The sequence below is a fragment of the Spea bombifrons genome, chromosome 13, assembly GCF_027358695.1.
Source record: "Spea bombifrons isolate aSpeBom1 chromosome 13, aSpeBom1.2.pri, whole genome shotgun sequence".
In the NCBI taxonomy this organism is placed as follows: domain Eukaryota; kingdom Metazoa; phylum Chordata; class Amphibia; order Anura; family Pelobatidae; genus Spea; species Spea bombifrons.
Window position 1 is genome coordinate 29,102,714 of NC_071099.1, and position 20,220 is coordinate 29,122,933.

The following is a 20,220-nucleotide window of genomic DNA, read 5'->3' on the forward strand; positions in this document are numbered from 1 at the left end:
TTTCTTCAGATCTCTAAAGTGATCAGTTTTGACCTTTTTATGAACGCGTTAAGAACACTTCATTTTCAGTTATTGGATTTTTTTTTTTATTTTTTTTTGTCCTGTGACCAGAGACGTAAAATTTCTGGAAATTTTGAAGCCATGGGAAAAACCAGGAAAAAAAAAATTTTTTCCCAGAAAAAAATGGAATTTTTTTAAAGAAAAATTGAAAAAAGTAGTTTTACAAATGTACAATTTTGTTTCATGAAACGCAGTGTATGTAGAAGTATCATGCTTTAAATAAAAGTACAGCGTATTCAGTAAATAATAAAATAAATAAAACTGTTTTTTTTGTTGCAAATGGAACAACAAGGTCTCTATATGTTAAGAGCGTTTCAGCTATACACGAGAACAGGTATTTCCTCCAAATGCAACCAATCACACTCGCCCAATCAGCACCTTCGCACCAACCGCAAATGAAAACCGCCAGTTGGGTGCACTTTCATGTAATATAGTTTGAATGCCATGTCATAAACATATTTATCATTGTCAAAGAGGATATCCCACACTCCCATTTTCTCCCAATTTTTCTGGAAATAAAAACAAAAAATGGCTTCAGAAAAAAAAAAACAGTTTTCCCCCCCCTATTGTGTGGTTTTTTTTTTTTGTTTTTTTTTCTGACTTTCCCATCTCTACCTGTAACCGCGTAACTAGCAGTTTATTGTGAAATAGATTGGGGGGGCAGGATGGTAATAACACTTTGTTTCTTTGCTGTTATCTCTCCCGTAGGATACCCAGGTACCAATCCAGCCGCCACTCATTACTGTAATCATTTTAATTCTCTCGTCATGACACCAATCCACTCAATACTTCAGACGCAAATTAATTACTAACAATCACAAAGATTATTTGGATAAAAACACCAGGAACGTACATTTTTAATCCTTTTTTTTCCTGTATCATGCATTTCGGTATACGCTGCATGGGGTTTCCAGAACACGGCTCATTATAAAGTGCAGTTAATTCACAGCAGACCTCCTAGAATATACGATCGGTAATCTAGGAGCAAGAGAGACCAGTCTATTATCGGAAGGCTTACGTTTCATATACATTTATTCAGCATTGCACATGTCTTTCCAAGAGCAACCTAAAATAAACCTAAACTTATTTTCTATATTTTTCTTTTTAATAAAATATCCGACTTTTGACAAGTAGATGATGAGAACCGCATTCCCGTGAATGATGAGACCTTTTTGGGACTCTAGGCTTCGGTACATTGGGTTTTTATTAAGATCCGACCCGCAGCCTTTGCTTCGGAACGATAGGTGGCCCTCACCGCTAAATGAGGTGTCATGATTGAATATTGTAGAGTTCTGGGCAGTTTCCATATCGTTGTGCACACGCATGTCCAGTCTGGTCCCCGATGGGTTAACCCTTTGCTTTTTACAGCTTGGTTGCTGGTATTATAAACCATTGTGCCATGTATTTCACATGCTAGACCCGTGTCTCGGCTCGTGGCGAACCTGCTGTGAATTTACCTGTCCTGTTACTTAACTGTAATCTGTTGTTGATTAACCCCAACCTGTCACCTAATGGTTGTAGCGGGATTGTTAAGGGTGCCTGATTTGTATATGTCTCTGTGCTCACTTGGCTGCATCCCGCCAATGGTCTGGCCGCTTCTTGTTACTAACGCGTGGTTGTTTTCCCTCCCCTGCTTTGCATTCGTTCTCCGGTTACATCCTAGCTCTTCATACAGATACAGCCGCCGGCCTGCTCATGCGCAGCATCCATTTGATCACCCAGCGGCTGAATAGTCAGTGGAGGCCGGACATGAGCATCTCGTTGGCAGCCCTGGAGCTACTGTCTGGTTTGGCCAAGGTACTCATCCGAAAGTCTTCATATCATGCAGAATGTTTGACTCATATTGCATTAGTAAAAAAACAAACTGATTTTAGAGACTAAAACGCATTCTCGTTGTAACTTGAGAGCGGATCCAGGAATGTTGCACAGAAGTTGGTCTCTAAAATCAGGTTCTCTTGTATGCTAAATGTTTAGAAATAATGTCATCCCCCAATTAAATCAGCAAAGAGAGAGAAAACAGGCTTGCCAAAGATATTCTCGTGCCGTGTGAAAAAGGTAGAAGGTCATCCAAGGTAGAAAGTTGTAGGGAGATAACTAGACGCTTGTTTCTACTCTCTTACCAGCCAATTTCCACAAACTTGGGTTTTAAAAATCAATAATATAGTAATAATGTAGTGTAATAACTGTAACGTCAGAGCCAACTCAGTTCTACAACCCACTAGGTTCTGCTACATTTTCTCTTTGTTCAGAAGTTTCAACAGTAAGAAACATTACCCTCCAGCTTGGTCTTCGTTTTCACGGATACTGTAAAATTACTGAATTTGAACCCATTTTCTAGATTTTAGGGGGAACGACACCGCTGGATAGCAGAGGGTCCTTAACATTTATTGCTTTTATATATATAACTGATATGCATGGAATATATCCCTCCATGCCTCCTAACGAAATCCTAAATTGTACGTTAATGATACGAACGTAAAGAACTGTGGCTGCCACCGCATTACCGCTTCTCCTCGCTCCGCCTTACAAAGGCTGCCTCTACCATTCAACAACAATCAGCAACTTCATACTAAGGGAGAGAGCATCATGCAAACAGAATGTTAGGCTGTCTTATGCTATGGTATGCATACGTTATAGTGTGTGTTATATTAAGCTGTGTACTTCATTACAGGAGTTTAGTTAGTGTATAGGATTATGACATGTAGCATTTAAGCCGTGGATGTGTTTGGTATTAATTGTTTCCTTCTTCCCAGGTCAAGGTTAACATAGACCCGTCGGACAGGAGGAGGGCCGTGAGTTCCGTGTGCACATACATCGTGCACCAGTGCTCGCGCCCGGCCCCTTACCATTCACGGGACCTCCACTCCATGATTGTAGCCGCGTTCCAGTGCCTGTGTGTTTGGCTCACGGAGCATCCTGACATGTTAAATGAAAAGGTGACTAGCTGTGTAGATTTCTGTACGTCGTTCCACGAACGCTATGTGCATGTATGTACTACTTTTTACTCTTCTAGATTCATAGTACCTGCGCTGCCTATACCAAAAAATGAAATGAATAAGCTCCGTCCCCATAAGTTGTAAATGACCAGAGAGCTGTTTTATACTATAAACTTGAATAAAACCCATAATTATATTGCGCCTTGAATCCTAGTTTGGCGTCTCGGTTATAGTAAGGCACCCTGGTGCTCCAGAATCTCTTATTAAAAGACGTAATTGGAGCAAATAAAGCATAAAGGGAATTTGAAGATCCTTTGCATCTTGGAAAAGTTGGTTAGCAGTTAAATTTGACACCTTCGTTTCTTGGCCTTTTTCTAATCGGTTAGCCCAATTATTCTAAGCAGTAACGTTTGGAATTAAACAGATATTGAATTTGGCCGAGATGCCCATGCGTCAGAAACGGAGAAGCTGCGACGCTCGTCCTTTCTGAGTTGTCGTGTGTCATTGTAGAACCCCTATGACAGCTTTTTACACGTCACACGGAAAAATCTTTCCTTAATCTAGAATAAAACGTGCTAAACCAAGCCTCCAGCTTCAGTAAATATATGCAAACTGATTCCAAAGTATCTCTCCCTCTCCCAGGACTGCCTGAAGGAGGTGCTGGAGATTGTAGAGTTGGGTATCTCTGGCAGCAAGTCAATAAATTCTGAGCAGCAGGAGGTCCGCTACAAAGGAGACAAGGAACACAACCCAGCCTCGATGAGGGTGAAAGACGCAGCAGAAGCCACTTTAACCTGGTATGTGTGAGAGATCGATGCGCCTCGGAGTAGCGTCCATCATTTACAGTAATTCTCAGCCAGCAGTCCATAATACTGCACTCGCAGCAATAATATACCTAATAATATAGCGCTCTCTTCTAGAAGGCCAGCTAAGGTGTTTAGCATCCTTGCTGCGGCTGGGCTATGGTTCTAGCCTTTCGATAAATGCTGTCTTTCGTGATTTTGTGCAATATGATGTCGGACGCCTACGCTTAAAGTATGTGTATATATATATATATAAATATGTGTGTGTGTGTAATGTTCTTCTTAAACAAGATCCCTTCTTTCTTCCCTTTTCCCCCCAGTATCATGCAGCTGCTTGGGGCATTTCCTCCACCTAGCGGCCCAGCCTCCCCCTGCAGCTTGGTGAATGAGACCACTCTAGTCACCTACTCACGGCTGCCCATTGTCAACAAGTACAGTTTCCGATACTTTGTCTTGGATAACAGCGTCATTCTGGCCATGTTGGAGCAGCCGCTAGGCAATGAGCAAAGTAAGAGGACCCCTTTTCTGATGTTTTCAGAACTAATGGTGTCACGGATGCTTTTTTTGGCGGTGCAGCTACGGAACCCATGCAATATATGTGTTTCCATTTATTTTATTTTATCTTATATAGACCACTTTATGTCGGCTCTTCTGTTGTCTTGCACATTACGTACAATATGGCCTTAACTGTTTTGCAGGCAATCCCAGCCCATTCATCACTGTTTTGATCCGAGGGATGTCTGGCCGCCATGCCTGGTCCATGCAGCTTTGTCACCTCTCTAGGACAGCTCGAGCCTGTCAGAGGGTAACGCTGTGTTGTGTTTATGTTTAATATTAGCATGTTTTATCACCACATTGTGTTATTATTTTAAACACTCCACACTGCAAAGGGTTTGTAACCCTTGAATTTTTATTTCACAATGGTGGTCTTTGTGATCTGCATCTGAGTTCCACTTTCTTCTTTATCAGATGTTCGTTCCCGAGGCTAGGCCTGAGCCTAAAAACAATGTTGGCATTAAGTACAACGTGAAGCACCGTCCGTTCCCAGAAGAAGTGGACAAAATTCCCTTTGTTAAAGCTGACCTGAGCATTCCTGACTTGCACGAGATCGTTACAGAAGAGGTGAGGGGCCCAGAGACACGGGAACGAGAAAGAGTTGGGGTTGGACTATGTGTGTTAAATTTTACTCTGGATAGTTCAACTGAAGTGGTATAAAAGACCTTAAAAATCATTAATGTAACATTAGTGCATTTAGTATTATAGATAATGTGGGCCTATGAAACCTTTCACCCAACTCATGTTTCACACAATCCTTAAAGTTTCCATCGCAATAGTTTACATACGCGAGGTATTCCATATTCTAACGAGGGCGACGTGGTTTTATGCTCTTTTGTCAGTTGGAATTGAGGCACGAAAAGTTAAAGCTCGGAATGGCCAAGCAAATAAAGTATGAGACGGCCCTGGAGCACATAAAAGAGGAGGAGTGGAGAAAGAAAAGTTACCCTGACCCTGTGACGGAGTGCAGGCCTCCGCCGCCTGCCCAGGAGTTCCAGACGGCGCGCTTACTCCTCTCCCACTTTGGCTTCCTGTCTCTGGAGGCGCTCAAAGTAAGCAATTTACTCAAACAACGAATTCCTAATACAATCAATCGTTAAACAAATGAGCCTTACCCTATCCGGTCTTTATTGTTTCATCTAAAGGATTAATAACAGAAATCTTAGAAGCCTCTTCGGTTTCTGTGAAAAACATGTCACTGCTTTCTCTGGTTCTGTGTGATAATTAAGCACCCCTGAAAAAGTATGAATTGGGCCCAATCTTATATGTTTAGAGAAGGGATTGGGCTCAGCCGTGTTAGGCGTGTAATCTCTAATCCTACATTTATTAATAAAATATCGCCCTCGGGAAGAGGAGACACTCGAGACAATTTCTTAGCCAAGTGGGCATGTGAAAACTTGTTTAGGCATCGGCTGAGGTCTATTACCTTCTGGATCCCTGCTGAAAACTTTGATAAGAGGAGTACGGTGCAAGCGCTTACGCTGCCATCTTAGTGTGCTGTGTGTGTCGCGTTCTCTGTTCCATGCACTCTTCTGAGATTTAAGACCAAGCACTCCTCTGCTGGGTGATATATCCGCTTGCGTGGGGCATTAACCACTTTCTGCTTCGTAGGAACCTACAAACAGTCGTCTACCTCCTCACCTGATCGCACTCGACTCTCACATCCCCGGATTCTTTGATGATATCGGGTACTTGGATTTGTTACCTTGCCGCCCCTTCGATACGGTTTTTATTTTCTACATGAAGGCTGGCCAGAAAACAAGCCAAGAGGTACGTCTGTGGCGTTTATACGTGTTTCACCAGAGGTTATGCCATATAATATTTTTTTGAGGTTTTTGCCTTTCTGAGTTTTGAAGATGGTGCATGTTGAGGAATCAAAGCCACAGAGCAACATTCTTAACAGATTGTTACCTGATTTCTAGATCCTGAAGAACATGGACTCTTCTAGTAATGTACAGCCGCACTTCTTGGAGTTCCTGCTGTCCTTGGGCTGGCCAGTGGATGTAGGGAAGCACCCCGGCTGGACGGGTCATGTCTCTACCAGCTGGTCTATCAACTGCACTGGTGAGAACGAACAGCAAGATCAAGGTAGGATATGCATCTTTCTTAATGTGTAATGGACGAATTCAAAAACCGTTCCAGCATCCTTGTCCACAGCAGGGCACGGTGTATTAACGCGACAAACTCATTCATGACTAGTACCAGAACTGGTTGGCATGGACACCCCTATGCAGAATGCATCCCAAGGAAAAGGTGACTTCTGGCCATAGTCGCTGTTCGTATGCCTCCTACCATTTACCAAATTCTGTGAACTTGGCTCCCGTAGCAGCATTTACATCTTTTACGGATGGGTAGGAGGTGAACAGCTGGATGTATAGTAACGTAATAGGTAATGTCATTGGAGAGGTTTCTTGGTCCCACACCCAAAAGTGCCAGTACAACTAATGTACCTCATGAAATCATCTTTTATTTAAATGGTGCTACCTCAACCAACCTACCTCAACCTACCTCAACCCCAAAAGTGGGAAAAAGTCAGTACCACAAGTTTGAGAATTGGTGGAATAGGCATAAGGTTACGTGAACTGGTGTAATACAGAGAGCAGAATGGGCATGGTGATGTCTGAGACAGGAGAAGCTAGTAGAGAAATACTTTATTTGCTTTTTTAATCAAGAGATATGGCTATGGCAAGGGTAATAGACACGATATTTGAGGTCTTCCAGCAGATTGGCCAGTGGCTCTCCTCTGACTCTTTATAGATTTACCGTAAAAGTAAAAGCTTTTATTTCTGTACAATTTAGAGGAAACCGGTTTTTCGGAGGACTCTGGTGGAAGTGTTTTTAACGGGGAGAAGAAAGTCCTTTACTACGCCGATGCTCTGACTGAGATTGCATTCGTGGTTCCATCACCTATGGATTCCTCAAGTAAGAATAATTCCAAAATTAAACCAAATCAATTAGTTGACATGGTTGTCCTTAATCAAAGATAATCCTTGTATGTATTTGTATTTGGACATAACAGATTTGCCATTGGTGTGATGAATTAATTACACAAAGTAATTGAATTTTGTGTTTTTTCACCATCAGCGGATTCCACAGAAAGTAATGTGTCGGAGTTTGATGGCGACTCCAATATGGACCTTCTCCCTGGGATATTGAAGCAGCCTTTAACTCTTGAATTATTCCCGAATCACACGGAAAGCCTCAATTCCACGCAGAGGGTAAAGCGGCGTCTTTTTTTTATTCTTTCAGCATAAAATCCACATGAGATGAGAATTTATCATAAGCCTTAAAGTAGTTATTCTGAACAAAAACCTATTGCTGTAGAACTGTAAAATACATAGAATTTTAGAATAGAAAAATATTTTTTTCTTTAGAAATGTTTGTTTTTCGTGTGTTGCCTTATCCAGCTAAGCCCATCATCCCGTACCAAGAAGTTACCGCAAGGACGTACCGTCCCACCCTTGGGTCCAGAGACGAAGGTGGCAGTTGTGTGGCTGGAGCAGTATGACGATATAGGTATCGAGTCTATACACCTTTTAAAAAACCTGCTGGGCACGGTCTTTCCATCTGTGTTTCCATGCGTCTGTTCTCCCAAGACACCAGAAACTCATCTCCATGGCTATCTGTAGAAAATATCCCAGGCGTGTAGAGACCATGTCAGACGGTCGGTTCGGTCAATGGCGCTCACGGTGCTGGTCAAGAAAAGCACTATAGGGGTCTCACAACCAACTTTATGAACCATAAAGCCCCAAACCAAGCAGTCAGCGCATTTTTAACCCCTTAAGGACAATGGGCGGTCCCAAAACCCATTGAAAACAATGCATTTTGAGCCCATACATGTCATTAAGGGGTTAAAAGCCTTGTGAGGGCCCTTCTATTGTGCATGTTTCCTTTTTTATTTGTTCTCATTTTTTCGGTGGGGGGTTGTATGCTTTTTCTTTAAAAAAATTTTTTTAGTGATGTTGGTATCTCTCTTTTTCATCTAGAAAACTTTCCTTTATCTGATCTGGTGGCAGAAACCAGCACTGGCATTGAGACCACTACTAACAGCAGCACTTCCATCAGGTTAGACGCAAAGCCCATTGGGTTGAAGTTCCTAGCATTGCCTGCCGTAGTCGGTGATTGTGATTTGTGTTTGTCTCCAGGAACAGCGCTCCAGAAAAAGAAGTCCCAGTGATCTACATCCACCCCCTGTACACCGGCCTGTTCCGTGTAAAAGTACACGGAGCTTCAGGGAAATTCAACATGGTGATCCCGTTAGTCGAGGGAATGGTGGTTAGCAGGAGAGCCCTGGGTGAGTTGTAGTTTAGAGACATTGACTTTACCGTTCGCCCTGGTTCTCCTATTGCAATGAACCATTTTAGTTTTATTCATTTATTTTATTCTGGGTTTTATATAAATTACTACTCCTAGAGTACATCTTGTTTCGTGCTGCCTGGCCTTTCAGACGGCTTTATTCCTATTTTACCAATATGCTCATTACTTTCCATCACCAACTGAGACAGATCAGTACTTGGGGGGGGGGACGTGTTTTAGACTTAATTGGAAGATAATCTGTGAAAACGCGCTAGTTTAGGGATCCTTGATGCACCTGTGACTAATTCCAATCCTTTGCTGGTTTCAGGTTTCTTAGTGAGACAAACAGTCATTAATATTTGCCGGAGGAAGAGGCTGGAAAGCGATTCATACAACACGCCGCATGTCCGCCGAAAGCAGAAGATCACAGACATTGTCAACAAGTACAGGAACAGACAATTGGAGCCCGAGTTTTATACTACCCTTTTTCATGATGTGGGCATGAATAGCTGCACCCCATAAACCAAAGACCCCGTCTGGGTCTCGGAGGGAGGGCATTAAACTGAATTAAACTCTCCTGGAGTGTCTGTTAACCAAAAAAGAGAGCTGATGCACTGAATGTGTCATGGAGGAGCCTCCGTAACACGCCACTGAAAATCCAAACTACAGAAGTCTTTTTGGGTTATTAGAAGGCTGGTGCTAGCACTGGTTATGGCACCAACGACTCTGTAGATTCATCTGCTATGCCGCATGTGGAAGATCTTTATAGACTATCGCCCCCCCCCTAGTTTACCCGAGAACTACTATTCCAGTCTCTTCGCTCCTGTTTTGTATATTAATTTTTATCTCTTTCTATGTAAGGGATCTGAATTGTTAAGCAGGTCTGTGAGCCTATTTGGCGTATGTCTAAGGTCCTAGAAATGCGGGCTTACGCAGTGTTTTAACGGACCAAGTTGCACAGAGACCCCAATTGTCACGAAGCAGGAGTTTCAGACTCCGCACTCAGTAGTTGTCTTCCTCTGGTAAGCAAGGAGACTATTCTTGAGGAGGGAGGTTCAAGGAAAAACTTCACAATATGTATGCAATCTTTATTTTTCAATATATAGCTGTACATTTTTTGTCTTGGTCAGTATCTGTCTTGCCACAAAAAAGCCTACATGGGTGTCACAGCAGTTCCTGCGCAGATAATAAGCACTCTATACAACTGATAATTAACCTCACCTGGCCATCAGATTAAATAACATTTTCAGATCATCTGGATCACTTCCATGGTCTCTAGCGTTGAGATGTTTCTGTGATTATATTAGGCAGTGCCTCTTTGTAGGCCACCATATTGAAATGGCCTCCATAAACTCCTGTTGTTCCTAGCCAGACACTGAAGCGATATACATTTTTATTTATTTTTCATATTTTACAGGTTATGCCTTTTTTTGATGGAGAAAGATGTAGGAGGCCTTTCTCATTGCAGGATTCTTCTCAACATTAAGCTATCTATTGCAAGCAATTTGACCTTCGAGGAAATATACGTTTGATTCCAATGTTTTTTGGCTTCTAGAACTTGCGATAGCAAAGTTACTATTGGAACGGTGAACAGGTAGTAAATCTTGCCTTGTTCTTGTCAAATGTATTGGTTTAAGAATCAGAAATGAAGTAGTAATACGTCACGTTCTATCAGATGACATCATTAATAATTCTTCTACAGTGAGCGTTGGGGTTGGTTGAGTTAGGCACAGCCAAGTCGTATATCCAGTTGTTTCTTTATACTAATTTTGCATCCATATATAAAATCAAGATCGGGTCTTCTTTTCTCATTCATCTAGCGTTTGATGTAGAATGACCTAAATCCATATTCATTTTCACCTAGTAGAAGCACTTGCAGGATTAATGCTAATTAGATGTCCTTTCCAAACCGATCCACTCCATACTCCTCATTCCACACTAAACACTTCTAGCCCATGTTTCGTTTTTATTAATGTTCGAGTCATTTTGTTTAAAATTGCACATGATGTAAAAGGTCTGACCTCAATTGGCATTTTATTTCGTTTGACCCACGACTTCCTCCTGCTGAGGTCCAAACGGCATGAACTGATATTGTTGCTGTTGAGGGGGCTGGTCCCTCTACTAGTTTAAGGTTAAAAAATTTGACCTTTTATAAGTACATATTTTATTATTATTATTTTGGTCAAGTTTCTCCTTTAATTTTTTTTTTTGCCTGAAATTTTCACCTTAAACATGTAATGTTTTTCTTTGCTTTGTTATTCATATTGTTCCTTTTTTTAATTTTGTTTTTGAAATATTTTGAATTTCATGAATCACATACGGTGCAGATCAAAGATTCTTGCACTGTGCGTCCTTTTCCCGGTTTGGTTGCAACACAGAATAAATCTGAAGTATATCACCGACCCCTTTTTAATAATGAAAAATTAGTTTATTAAAGAAATTACCTTTTTTTAAAAAAAAAAAAATTCTCATTGGAATTGTAAATGAATATCTCACACTTCTCTACCCCACAAGGTAGCTTATGTGTGTGTAATTTAAAGTACCTGCCTGCCCCCAGATCATGTACACATTGCATGACCTTTTGCAAGGAGGCAGCCCCCCCATCTTCTGTATTTTTTATGTACATAACATGGGCACAAAATGTTTCAAGCCGCTGTAAATAGAAAGACCCTGTGTAGCGGGATTCCTGTTACCTTTATCCAGTTCAGCCACGAAAAATGATTTCTATTCATACTTTTCGCCAAACAAGGAACACATCCAATATTGAATGTAACACATTTAGTCAAATAAATTTTAAAAGAAATTCTTATTTAAATAGGTGTTGTCATTTTCTTACGGGTGTCTTAATTGGGCTTTATCAGTTTATAAAGTAATCTTTTGGATTTGGTCTATGGTCGTTTTATATTTATAATATAAAAAACCGCTGAATTATTTCAGTTTTGCGGATCTTATCTTGTTTGTATGTCGAAAATTTTCAGCAGCATTGCTGTTCTCGGCCTAGATCAGCGTAACGTCTTTTGGCAAACACAATGGAAAACCCACATGGATTCCGTCCCGAAACTGCACTGTGGAAAAGGCTGAGGTATGATGGACATTTTCAGGGTTTCCATAAAAGTAAAAAAAGATTAATGATTAGATAACTGCGATCCCTCCTTTGAACGCTTTGTCATATGACTGATATATTCCTGCCAGGGAACCGAATGGGGCTCTTTATATGTTGGTAGTCAGAGGACTGAATAAAACAGATCTAATGTTCTTTTGCTGAAAAGGCAGGAACTTGTGTTTAAGTGGATTGTCGTCTTTAAAAATTGTCATTTAAAACTATGCCTTTTGGCTAAGATCAAGTGAGTACCTGGAAAGCTTGGATTTAGAATTGTTTTTTGTTTGTTTTGGTTTTTTGAGTACCAGTGGTTTCGCAACTTCAGTTTAATCTTCGCTTTGGGCTAAGCTCTTATGGGGTTGGTTGTATGGCCCATTCTGCCCCCCCCCCACTGGCTTAGTGCCTTAAATGGTTCATCTCATTGACCTACCCCCCCCCCAAGGGGGGTATGGTATGGATCTATGTTTGCCACCTTTTTTGCCCAAATCAGAAGGAAAGTAGAGAAAAAATGAGATAAATGGGAAACAGGAAAGGAAGAGGAGAGAGAAACAAGAGCAAAATGGGAGACAGAAAATGAGAAAAGAGGGCTGGGTCGAGAGACAAAATAGACACACACCTTTGTTTACTCAGCTACCAGACAACACAGTGCTGTGATGACGTAGATATCACTAGAACAACTCAACGGAAATCTTACGAAGAGACATGGTGACGTTCAAAAACATTTGTTCAAAGTATCAAAAAAATGGGTGTACAAAATTGATTTTGCCCCTGCATCCTATAATTACTCCCGCTGCGCAGATGCCAGTCAGAGCTGTACCGGGTACCAAGTCGTATCTGGCGTGACACTCGCTGGAAGATGTGATCCCGTGATAAAAGCGAGACTGCTCGCACAAGAAAGCTGCAGTTGAAGTAAAGGCGTGCGAGAGGGAGGAAGTATGAATGAATATGTATGTATATATAAGTTTATATGAGTGTGTAGGTGTTTGTGTGTGGATGTGTAAGTGTTTGGGGGGGTAAGAATGACATAGGCAAGCTGTTCTGGAGCACAAAGGTGGTACTGTAGGACATGTTGCTTGTGAAGTCAGGGGGCCCTGTGGTTTCTAGTTATGCCCATGTGTTAAATTATATGAATTAATAAAAAATTGAATATTGTATGAATATGGAAGGGAGATAAAGAAGTTATGTTAGGGAGGGTGAAGATGGAGAGGATGATTGTGGTGCAATATGGGGGTGGTGATAGGGGATGGAAGCGATGATAGGGGGTGTAATAATTGTGGTTGGGTATTGGGATTAATTAGGATGTTGGGGGTAGGATGATGTCAGGGGCAGCTCTACACTAACAGCAAACACTTATGCATACACACACACACACACACACACACACACACACACACCCCCTACCACACCACACCACACATTTTCTCTTGTAACATACAAGCACTCACTCTGATAATCCACACAGCTCACACATCCACCTTCCTTGGCCATTCTCATGTTTTTAGTTACAATTTTACTTACGTAATTTCTCTGTTTAAAATAACTTAATTTTAAATAGTGAAAACAGTTAAATTTCATACTTTAGATATTTTTTTGCATTATACAAACTATACAATGCTCTCTGTTGGTCCCAGCCCCTTTACATGATATGATGGGTCACAGTGATATTGGGAATTATGCATCTGTGTAGGCTAATGTTTCAAATATACCAATTCAGCTCCTTTGTAAGGAATATAGCCATGAAAATTTGGATTCTCCAAACTTGGGTTTCTTTGACGTAGTGGTGGGTCAAGCGGCCGTATAGTGTGACGTAATTTTTAAGGGAATTCGCTGGGTATGCACTGAATTCTTACTTTGCTATGTGTATTCAGCCTGTGCCTGCATGCTTTGGGACTAAATTGTCATGTGAGTTACATTAAAGGGGCAATCACATTAATTCCCCCCCCATTATGTTGTGCCTTGTGTTCAATGGGGTTGAGGGCAGGGCTCTCTGCAGCCGGTCAAGTTCCTCCACACCAAACTCATCCAACCGTGTCTTTATGGACCTCGCTTTGTGGCTCGGGGCGCAGTCATGCTGAAATAGAAAAGGGCCTTCCCTAAACTGTTCCCACAAAGCTGGTAGCAGAGCATAATCCAAAATGTCTTAGTATGCTGAAGGGGACATTGAAAAACTTCTTGTCCAACATCAGTGGCTGACCTCACAAATACTCTACTGGGTGAGATTCCTGCAGAAACTCTCCAACATCTTGTGGAAAGCCTTCCCAGAAGAGTAGAAGCCGTTACAGCTGCAAAGGGGGGGGGGGGCAACTACATATTAATGTCTATGTATTCATGTGAAGTCAGGTGGTCCAATACTTTTTTCCATATAGTGTGTGTTTTCTGTGGAAAACGTTTCTATTACCACCACAGCTTCTTTGTCCTGCCATAGGCACCACTGGGCTCAATCCTGAACGCAGACTCAAGGATGCCCTCATCTAGTGAAACAAATATGCACATATTTTTCACTAAGCATTAGTGTAAGTACACTTCCAGAACAAAAATATAAATGTAGAGAAAATTATTAATAGTTAAAGACTTTAGAAACAGCACATTAAAAAACACCTAAGTGTTGTGTCCACAGGGTCTGGTGGGAGCACAACTGCAGTTTGACACCTTCGGTTAAACTAATTGTCCCTGTAATAATAATAATAATAATAATATTCAATGCAGATGAATAAAGTAACCAATGTAAGGCATGGGTTTCCACTTCAAAACAGTTTCTGTATTGTGTCTTTATGGTGGCGTTACCCCTTCAAATACCCTTCAGGTCCTTTAGGCACAAAAAAAACTGCACAGACTTGGAGCAACTAGAATACTCAAAAAGCTGTTATAAGCACAATTAACTAATACTAATTATCTAAATAGAATTTTGATAGATAAAATAGAAGTTTGTAATGTAGGAGTGAAAAGTATATATGTTCTTTAAAGGGATTCTTCTATCTGTGATTTCCCCATGAAGAATCAGAGATCTTATCATTCATTGTCTCGTTCTGTCTGTCCCTTCTGTCATGGCCACGGTCTCCATAAGCCAGAGGCAACGCGGCATAGACATGCTGAGTATCAGGATACCAAGGGAGGTGTTACCATGGCAACTGCTACCAAGTGGAAGGAACACACAGGCTTGATAGCCTAGCAACCAGACTACGTACATCTACCCTGAGCCTTTCCTGCATTCAATCTTTTTTTTTTTTGGTAAATCACTTTTTATTTTAGGCAGGCATATACATTATATGAACAAACATATTGCGACACTTGACTATTACACCAACAGGGACTTTGATGACATCACATTCTAAATATATAGTCATTAATATGTAGTTGGTCCACCCTTTTCAGCTATAACAGCTTCCACTCTTCTGGGAAGGCTTTCCACGAGATTCTGGAGCGTTTCTGTGGGAATCCAGTAGAACATTTGTGAGGTCAGACACTGATGTTGGACGAGAAGGCCTGGCTTGCAATTTTCGCTCCAGTTCATCCCAAAGGTGTTAGATGGTTGGAAGCATAGCATTGTCCAAAAAGTATTGGTATGCATAATTGCTTCCATAGTTGTGGGAACAGTTTTGGGAAGGCCCTTTTCTGTTCCAGCATGACTGTGCCCCGACAAGTTCCATAAAGACATGGATGGATGAGTTTGGGGTGGAAGAACTTGACCGGCCGCACAGAGCCCTGACCTCGGCCCCATCGAACACCTTTGGTGTTCAACTGCAAAGGAGATTGCTAGCCAGGCCTACTTGTCCAACATCAGTGCCTAACCTGACCTTGCGTTGATAGAGAGGAGAGTGAGGGGCGAGGAGCTGGCCCTGGTTTTGTCATGATCAGTGGGTCAAGGGTGGAGGCCACAGGTGCCTGCAACCCAAGAGGAGGGGGGTGTACGGTAGACAAAATTTAGTGGCCCAAAGGGCGACAATGTAGTAGGGTGAGCATCTGCCACAAAGGAGAGATCTATGAACCGCCATTCTTAAAAGAGCATAATAAACAACATTCAATAACGACAACACAAAGTGCTTATAAAGTGACCCATCGGGTTTGGTATTAACTTAATGCTAAGTTTATTTATGAACATTTACGACATTTTTACTAATCCCCGTGTTGGTTGAATTAATGGTCGAATTCTCCTCAGAAAAAGTTTTTTCTTTATTTAGATTATGCGCATAATCGAGACAAGGCACACAACACACAAAAGTCAAAGCGTTGTCTAATTACGTATTTGGATTACATGGTTTATATAACTTCTTATGCTTCTTATCTGCTTCTAATAGCATGCATCATTCTGATTGGTTACTTTTTAAGCAGGTTACGCCTCTTAGTAGATATGTTGGCGCAACTCGTGATATATCATAGACTAGACATTTTCTACTGTCTTTGTCAGCAATAATATTTATGATAACATAAGCATTTTTCTAACACTCCGTTATCCAATTGGGGGGATATTTAAAAAATATAATATTGTGCTCTGTTTTATCTCCTCCTCATGGTGAGGGGAATAAGTAGTAATTTTACTAGGCTACAGTGGTAATAAGAGATGTGTTCGTAACTGGAGATTGTCTGCCGCTTGACAGATGTGGCCAGAGGGACTGTAGTTGTGGCTTGACTTTGCATTCTGGACACGAGCGTTAGTCTCCCGATGTCCCTAAGGTGTGTATGTAATGTATGTAAGGTATGTTGCAAGCAGTGAGCGGGTGCCTGTTGGTGACTGGTCCACGCACCCTGTTCGTGTGGACCACTACATCTCACTGCAACCCTGCCCGCATTCATGTATACTCGTGTTGTGTTTGTACAGTGTGATGGGTTCTGGACTCTAAAAGGAGAAAATCCAGATACTTTTTATTTGACCAGGACAGAGAAACTCAGAGCTGAACACAAGCATCTTGGGTTGCTTTCAAGCTTTTTGTAAAATATATGAATTTATTCTTTGCTTGCAGCACATGGAAAGAAAAATGCAGGGGGCATTAAACTGCAGGGGGGCATTTTTTCAACCCTATCAGTACCAACTCTATAACGTTTTAAAGCGCTGTTCCACCTAACCTGCTGAATAACCCACAAATTATACAAAGTACAAAAAGGAAAGCACACCCTAAGATTCATATAAATTCAGATTTTAGGGTGCTGTTGATATGACCCAAATGTACATACTACAGAGCAAGGAATCCGTGTACACCCAGGACACACCATTTAAAAACGCTTATCTGAAGCATAAATATGGGGGTTCCATCACACTATGTGGCCGTTTATTACTGAGCAATGTACCCCAATCTTGGCGAGGCCCTATCTCATCTCCGTGGTAAGCGATACAGCCATGTTCTCTTTAGTATTCATCTGTTACATAATTAAACATACTCTCTAATCCTACATACTTAATATTTGTGGCCCTGTAATTCATTATTAGCTAATGAGAGATGATCTGATTAGGCGCTTTGCCATTTTATTCTCACAATGCGAATTGTCACACTACTCGTTTGCACAGTAAAGACGATAGATTTCATGGGGAAGAAAAAATTAAACATAATGAAGCTTTCAGAGTATTAATTTAGTAGAGAAAATTGAACAGTGAAACCGGTCTTACAACCATCTTTCACTATATTAACATAATATGTACTTAAAGAAATATTACATGGATGAATTCATTAAAATGCGTTTCTCCGGAAAATATGTTTTGCTGAATTTAAATTACATTTAATTTGTCACTGTTTATTTGCATGTAAATCAGATATAAAATGCAGCGTTTATCTAGGAAATCAAGTGTAGACAATTTGAGTGAATCCTATTTATTACACTATTTCATAAATCCTTTTGTTTAGCTCTATATGTGGTTCTAGAAACGTCCATACACAACCCGGCATAACCATAACTAGAAACTCAATGTGTTTGTTCATTGAGAGAACTGGGAAGAGCAATGCCGGGGCTGTTTTCTCATGAGGGTCTCAGCATTAACCCCTTAATGACAAAGCCTGTACATGTACGGGCTCAAAATACATGGTTTTCAATTTGTTTAGGGATCGCCCATTGTCCTTAAGGGGTTAAACAGATTTTTTTCTTGTAATTCCACATATAACCACCAGGCTGTCTAGAATATCAAATCATTGACACAATGCCTGGATCCTTTGTGTGCTTTTGAGCAGGGATTGCCTTTACTTGGCAGCACTCCCCTAGAGTCCCTGTAGTTCTTGCAACCTCCAGGCTTTATGATCAGGTTGCATATATACATACCTTCCAAGCGTCCCTGTTTAGGAGGAACAGTCCCCTTTTCTCTACTAGCTGTTACGTCCCAAATCAGAATTTTGGCAGTTTTAATATGGGATATGTGCGTAGCGGAGAACTTTCTTAACTAGCTGATCTTGGAGTCTTCAAATATTTACCCCTTAAAAGTCCACAAGAAAGTTTCTACTGTAGTGACGCTCTAATGGAGATAAATGGCGTTCTTCTAATAACAACCTGTATGGAAACAGTCAGACATTAATCAGGAGCTAAAGATATTCTGGATCAAGCCATCTTTATACAAGCATGAATTTAATTTGTGAGACAAAAACATTTAATCAGACTTGAATATAAAGGAGTCAGATCCAGACTATCCCTGAGACTCTGCCCGTTCACAGAGACTTGGCTTAAAACATATAATTTTATTGCATTGCAAAAGAGGATCAGTTTTCGCAGTTTTTAGTATAGCTAAATTCTAGAAAAAAGGGTGTTTTTTGTTTAGGTATTGTAGTTGGAAAAGTAGACTTCTGTATTCACCTCCTTTACTGAAACCAGGGAGTGTAAGCAGAAAGCATGCTTTCTGCACATGCTCAGTAGCATTTCATTCAATAAGAGCTGAGCTGAAATCGGTGGGAGAAGCAGCAGCCAATCGCATGTATGCTAGCAAAACATCAGTGCTCAGATAGCATAGATGTGATTGGCTGCTGCTACTTCTATTGACTAGGATGGGCAAGCTACTGCGTGTGTGCAAGAAAGTTACTGACGAACGCTCCCTGTTTTCAGTGCAAGCAGCTGGGGGCGGAGTTCCATGAGACAAAAGAGTTCCCTTCTAACTTTAATAATAAAAGAATGCCTGCATTGATTCTCATGCAATAAAATGCATTGGAGCCCGTGCAAAATAGACTCCAATATACATCTTACTTGAAAACAGGACTGGAGCAGACTTTATTTTTACTATATTCAGAGGTTTCTCGAAAAAATATTATTTTAAAAATAGTGATCTTAGCCACACTAGTTCCAACACAACGTAATTCATTATCACAAGGGATATGTTAATACGCTTACTCAGCCAAAGAGAATGCACATATCCCTAGACAATAGCTTAAGCATGTGTTATACGTGTGTGGGAAGACTCACATATACTGTATCGGTATTTCATAATAAAAAAAAAGTGTGTACAATTGCAAATATCGCCTCTGTCTCCCGTCAATCTCCCATCAGGCAAAATGGCTCTCTCCGCAGTATGAAAATTCTGGTAACAACCAAGTGATCAGATCTGCATAAAATCCCAGCACGGAGGAGAGACAGATGCAGAACTGGAATGCATTCTATGTAAGCTGCCAATGATGTGAAGAACAGAGTGAATGCAGAACAGGGCAGAGGGACCAGCACAGAACGAAGGGAAAAAATAGAATGCAGCTCAATACAATGAGCACGGTGTCTAGCACTAAATCTTTACATTATTACAAGGTTCCTCTCTCAACTAAACTACTTCCTTATTTTTTTTTTCTTGTCGAATCCTTAGAATAGTCACACTTATCCATAAAATATACCAAGGATGTGGGTATCGCTAGTGAGATTTAAAACACTCGACTACGGAACCAGACCTCCAAAAGGAGCCAACAAGTCTGCAACTCACGTTGGTCACATAAAGGCTGCCTTATGTACATATAGAGAGGAGAAGCAACAAGGAGAAATCTGGAGTATCATATTTTTCTAAGGATTCCCATAAAACCATATCATAAATGATTAAGTAGCCCTTAATCTGGCTCTGGATTCCTGAGATTCCTCAAAGACCGACAAGGGGACAATAGGAGGCAAAAGCAATCGTGCTGAGCAGTAGCTGTACCCACATCATGTCTCCTACTCCACCTACTTTAGTAACCTTCACCCATTAATACCTGGCTTTATTCCAGTTTATGTCCTGGCCACAAAGCCTCTGATTTTATTAAAACAAATATATATATATATTTAGCAAAGGAGCTGTGTCTTCAGCCCTAGAATTGGAGATGTAGTGCTGGTGCTTTAACTACTCAGCTCTCCTGAAATCTCCCCTCTTTGTGATGGCACGGATTAGGTGTGAAATATGGAGTAAATGAATGCGTCCTTGGGTCCATCGTTGACCATGGGTATAAGAGCTATATGATGATATGACGACCAATATGGGCTGCTTCATAACAGAATCAATGGCAACACTAACATCAAACATGGATTATTTAATCAGAGGCGGTCAGGGTTT

General features: G+C 41.0%; 1 protein-coding gene across 6 annotated transcripts in view; it reads left to right on the forward strand.

The window, feature by feature from the left end:
• The window catches only part of RALGAPB (Ral GTPase activating protein non-catalytic subunit beta), a 31,045-nt gene extending 21,141 nt beyond the window's left edge, over positions 1-9,904 (forward strand). For 4 of the 6 annotated variants that reach the window (XM_053453429.1, XM_053453431.1, XM_053453432.1 and 1 more), the window contains 15 exons: positions 1,724-1,857; positions 2,814-2,996; positions 3,639-3,793; positions 4,120-4,307; positions 4,498-4,604; positions 4,769-4,921; positions 5,197-5,406; positions 5,966-6,124; positions 6,277-6,442; positions 7,154-7,276; positions 7,439-7,572; positions 7,762-7,870; positions 8,341-8,419; positions 8,500-8,648; positions 8,979-9,904. In XM_053453429.1, the coding sequence (XP_053309404.1) occupies positions 1,724-1,857; positions 2,814-2,996; positions 3,639-3,793; positions 4,120-4,307; positions 4,498-4,604; positions 4,769-4,921; positions 5,197-5,406; positions 5,966-6,124; positions 6,277-6,442; positions 7,154-7,276; positions 7,439-7,572; positions 7,762-7,870; positions 8,341-8,419; positions 8,500-8,648; positions 8,979-9,172 (2,243 nt within the window). In that variant the 3' untranslated portion in view covers positions 9,173-9,904. The remainder of the gene's footprint in view (positions 1-1,723; positions 1,858-2,813; positions 2,997-3,638; positions 3,794-4,119; positions 4,308-4,497; positions 4,605-4,768; positions 4,922-5,196; positions 5,407-5,965; positions 6,125-6,276; positions 6,443-7,153; positions 7,277-7,438; positions 7,573-7,761; positions 7,871-8,340; positions 8,420-8,499; positions 8,649-8,978) is intronic. The other 2 variants (XM_053453430.1, XM_053453434.1) reach the window with 1 other exon arrangement.
• Positions 9,905-20,220: the final 10,316 nt, after the last annotated feature.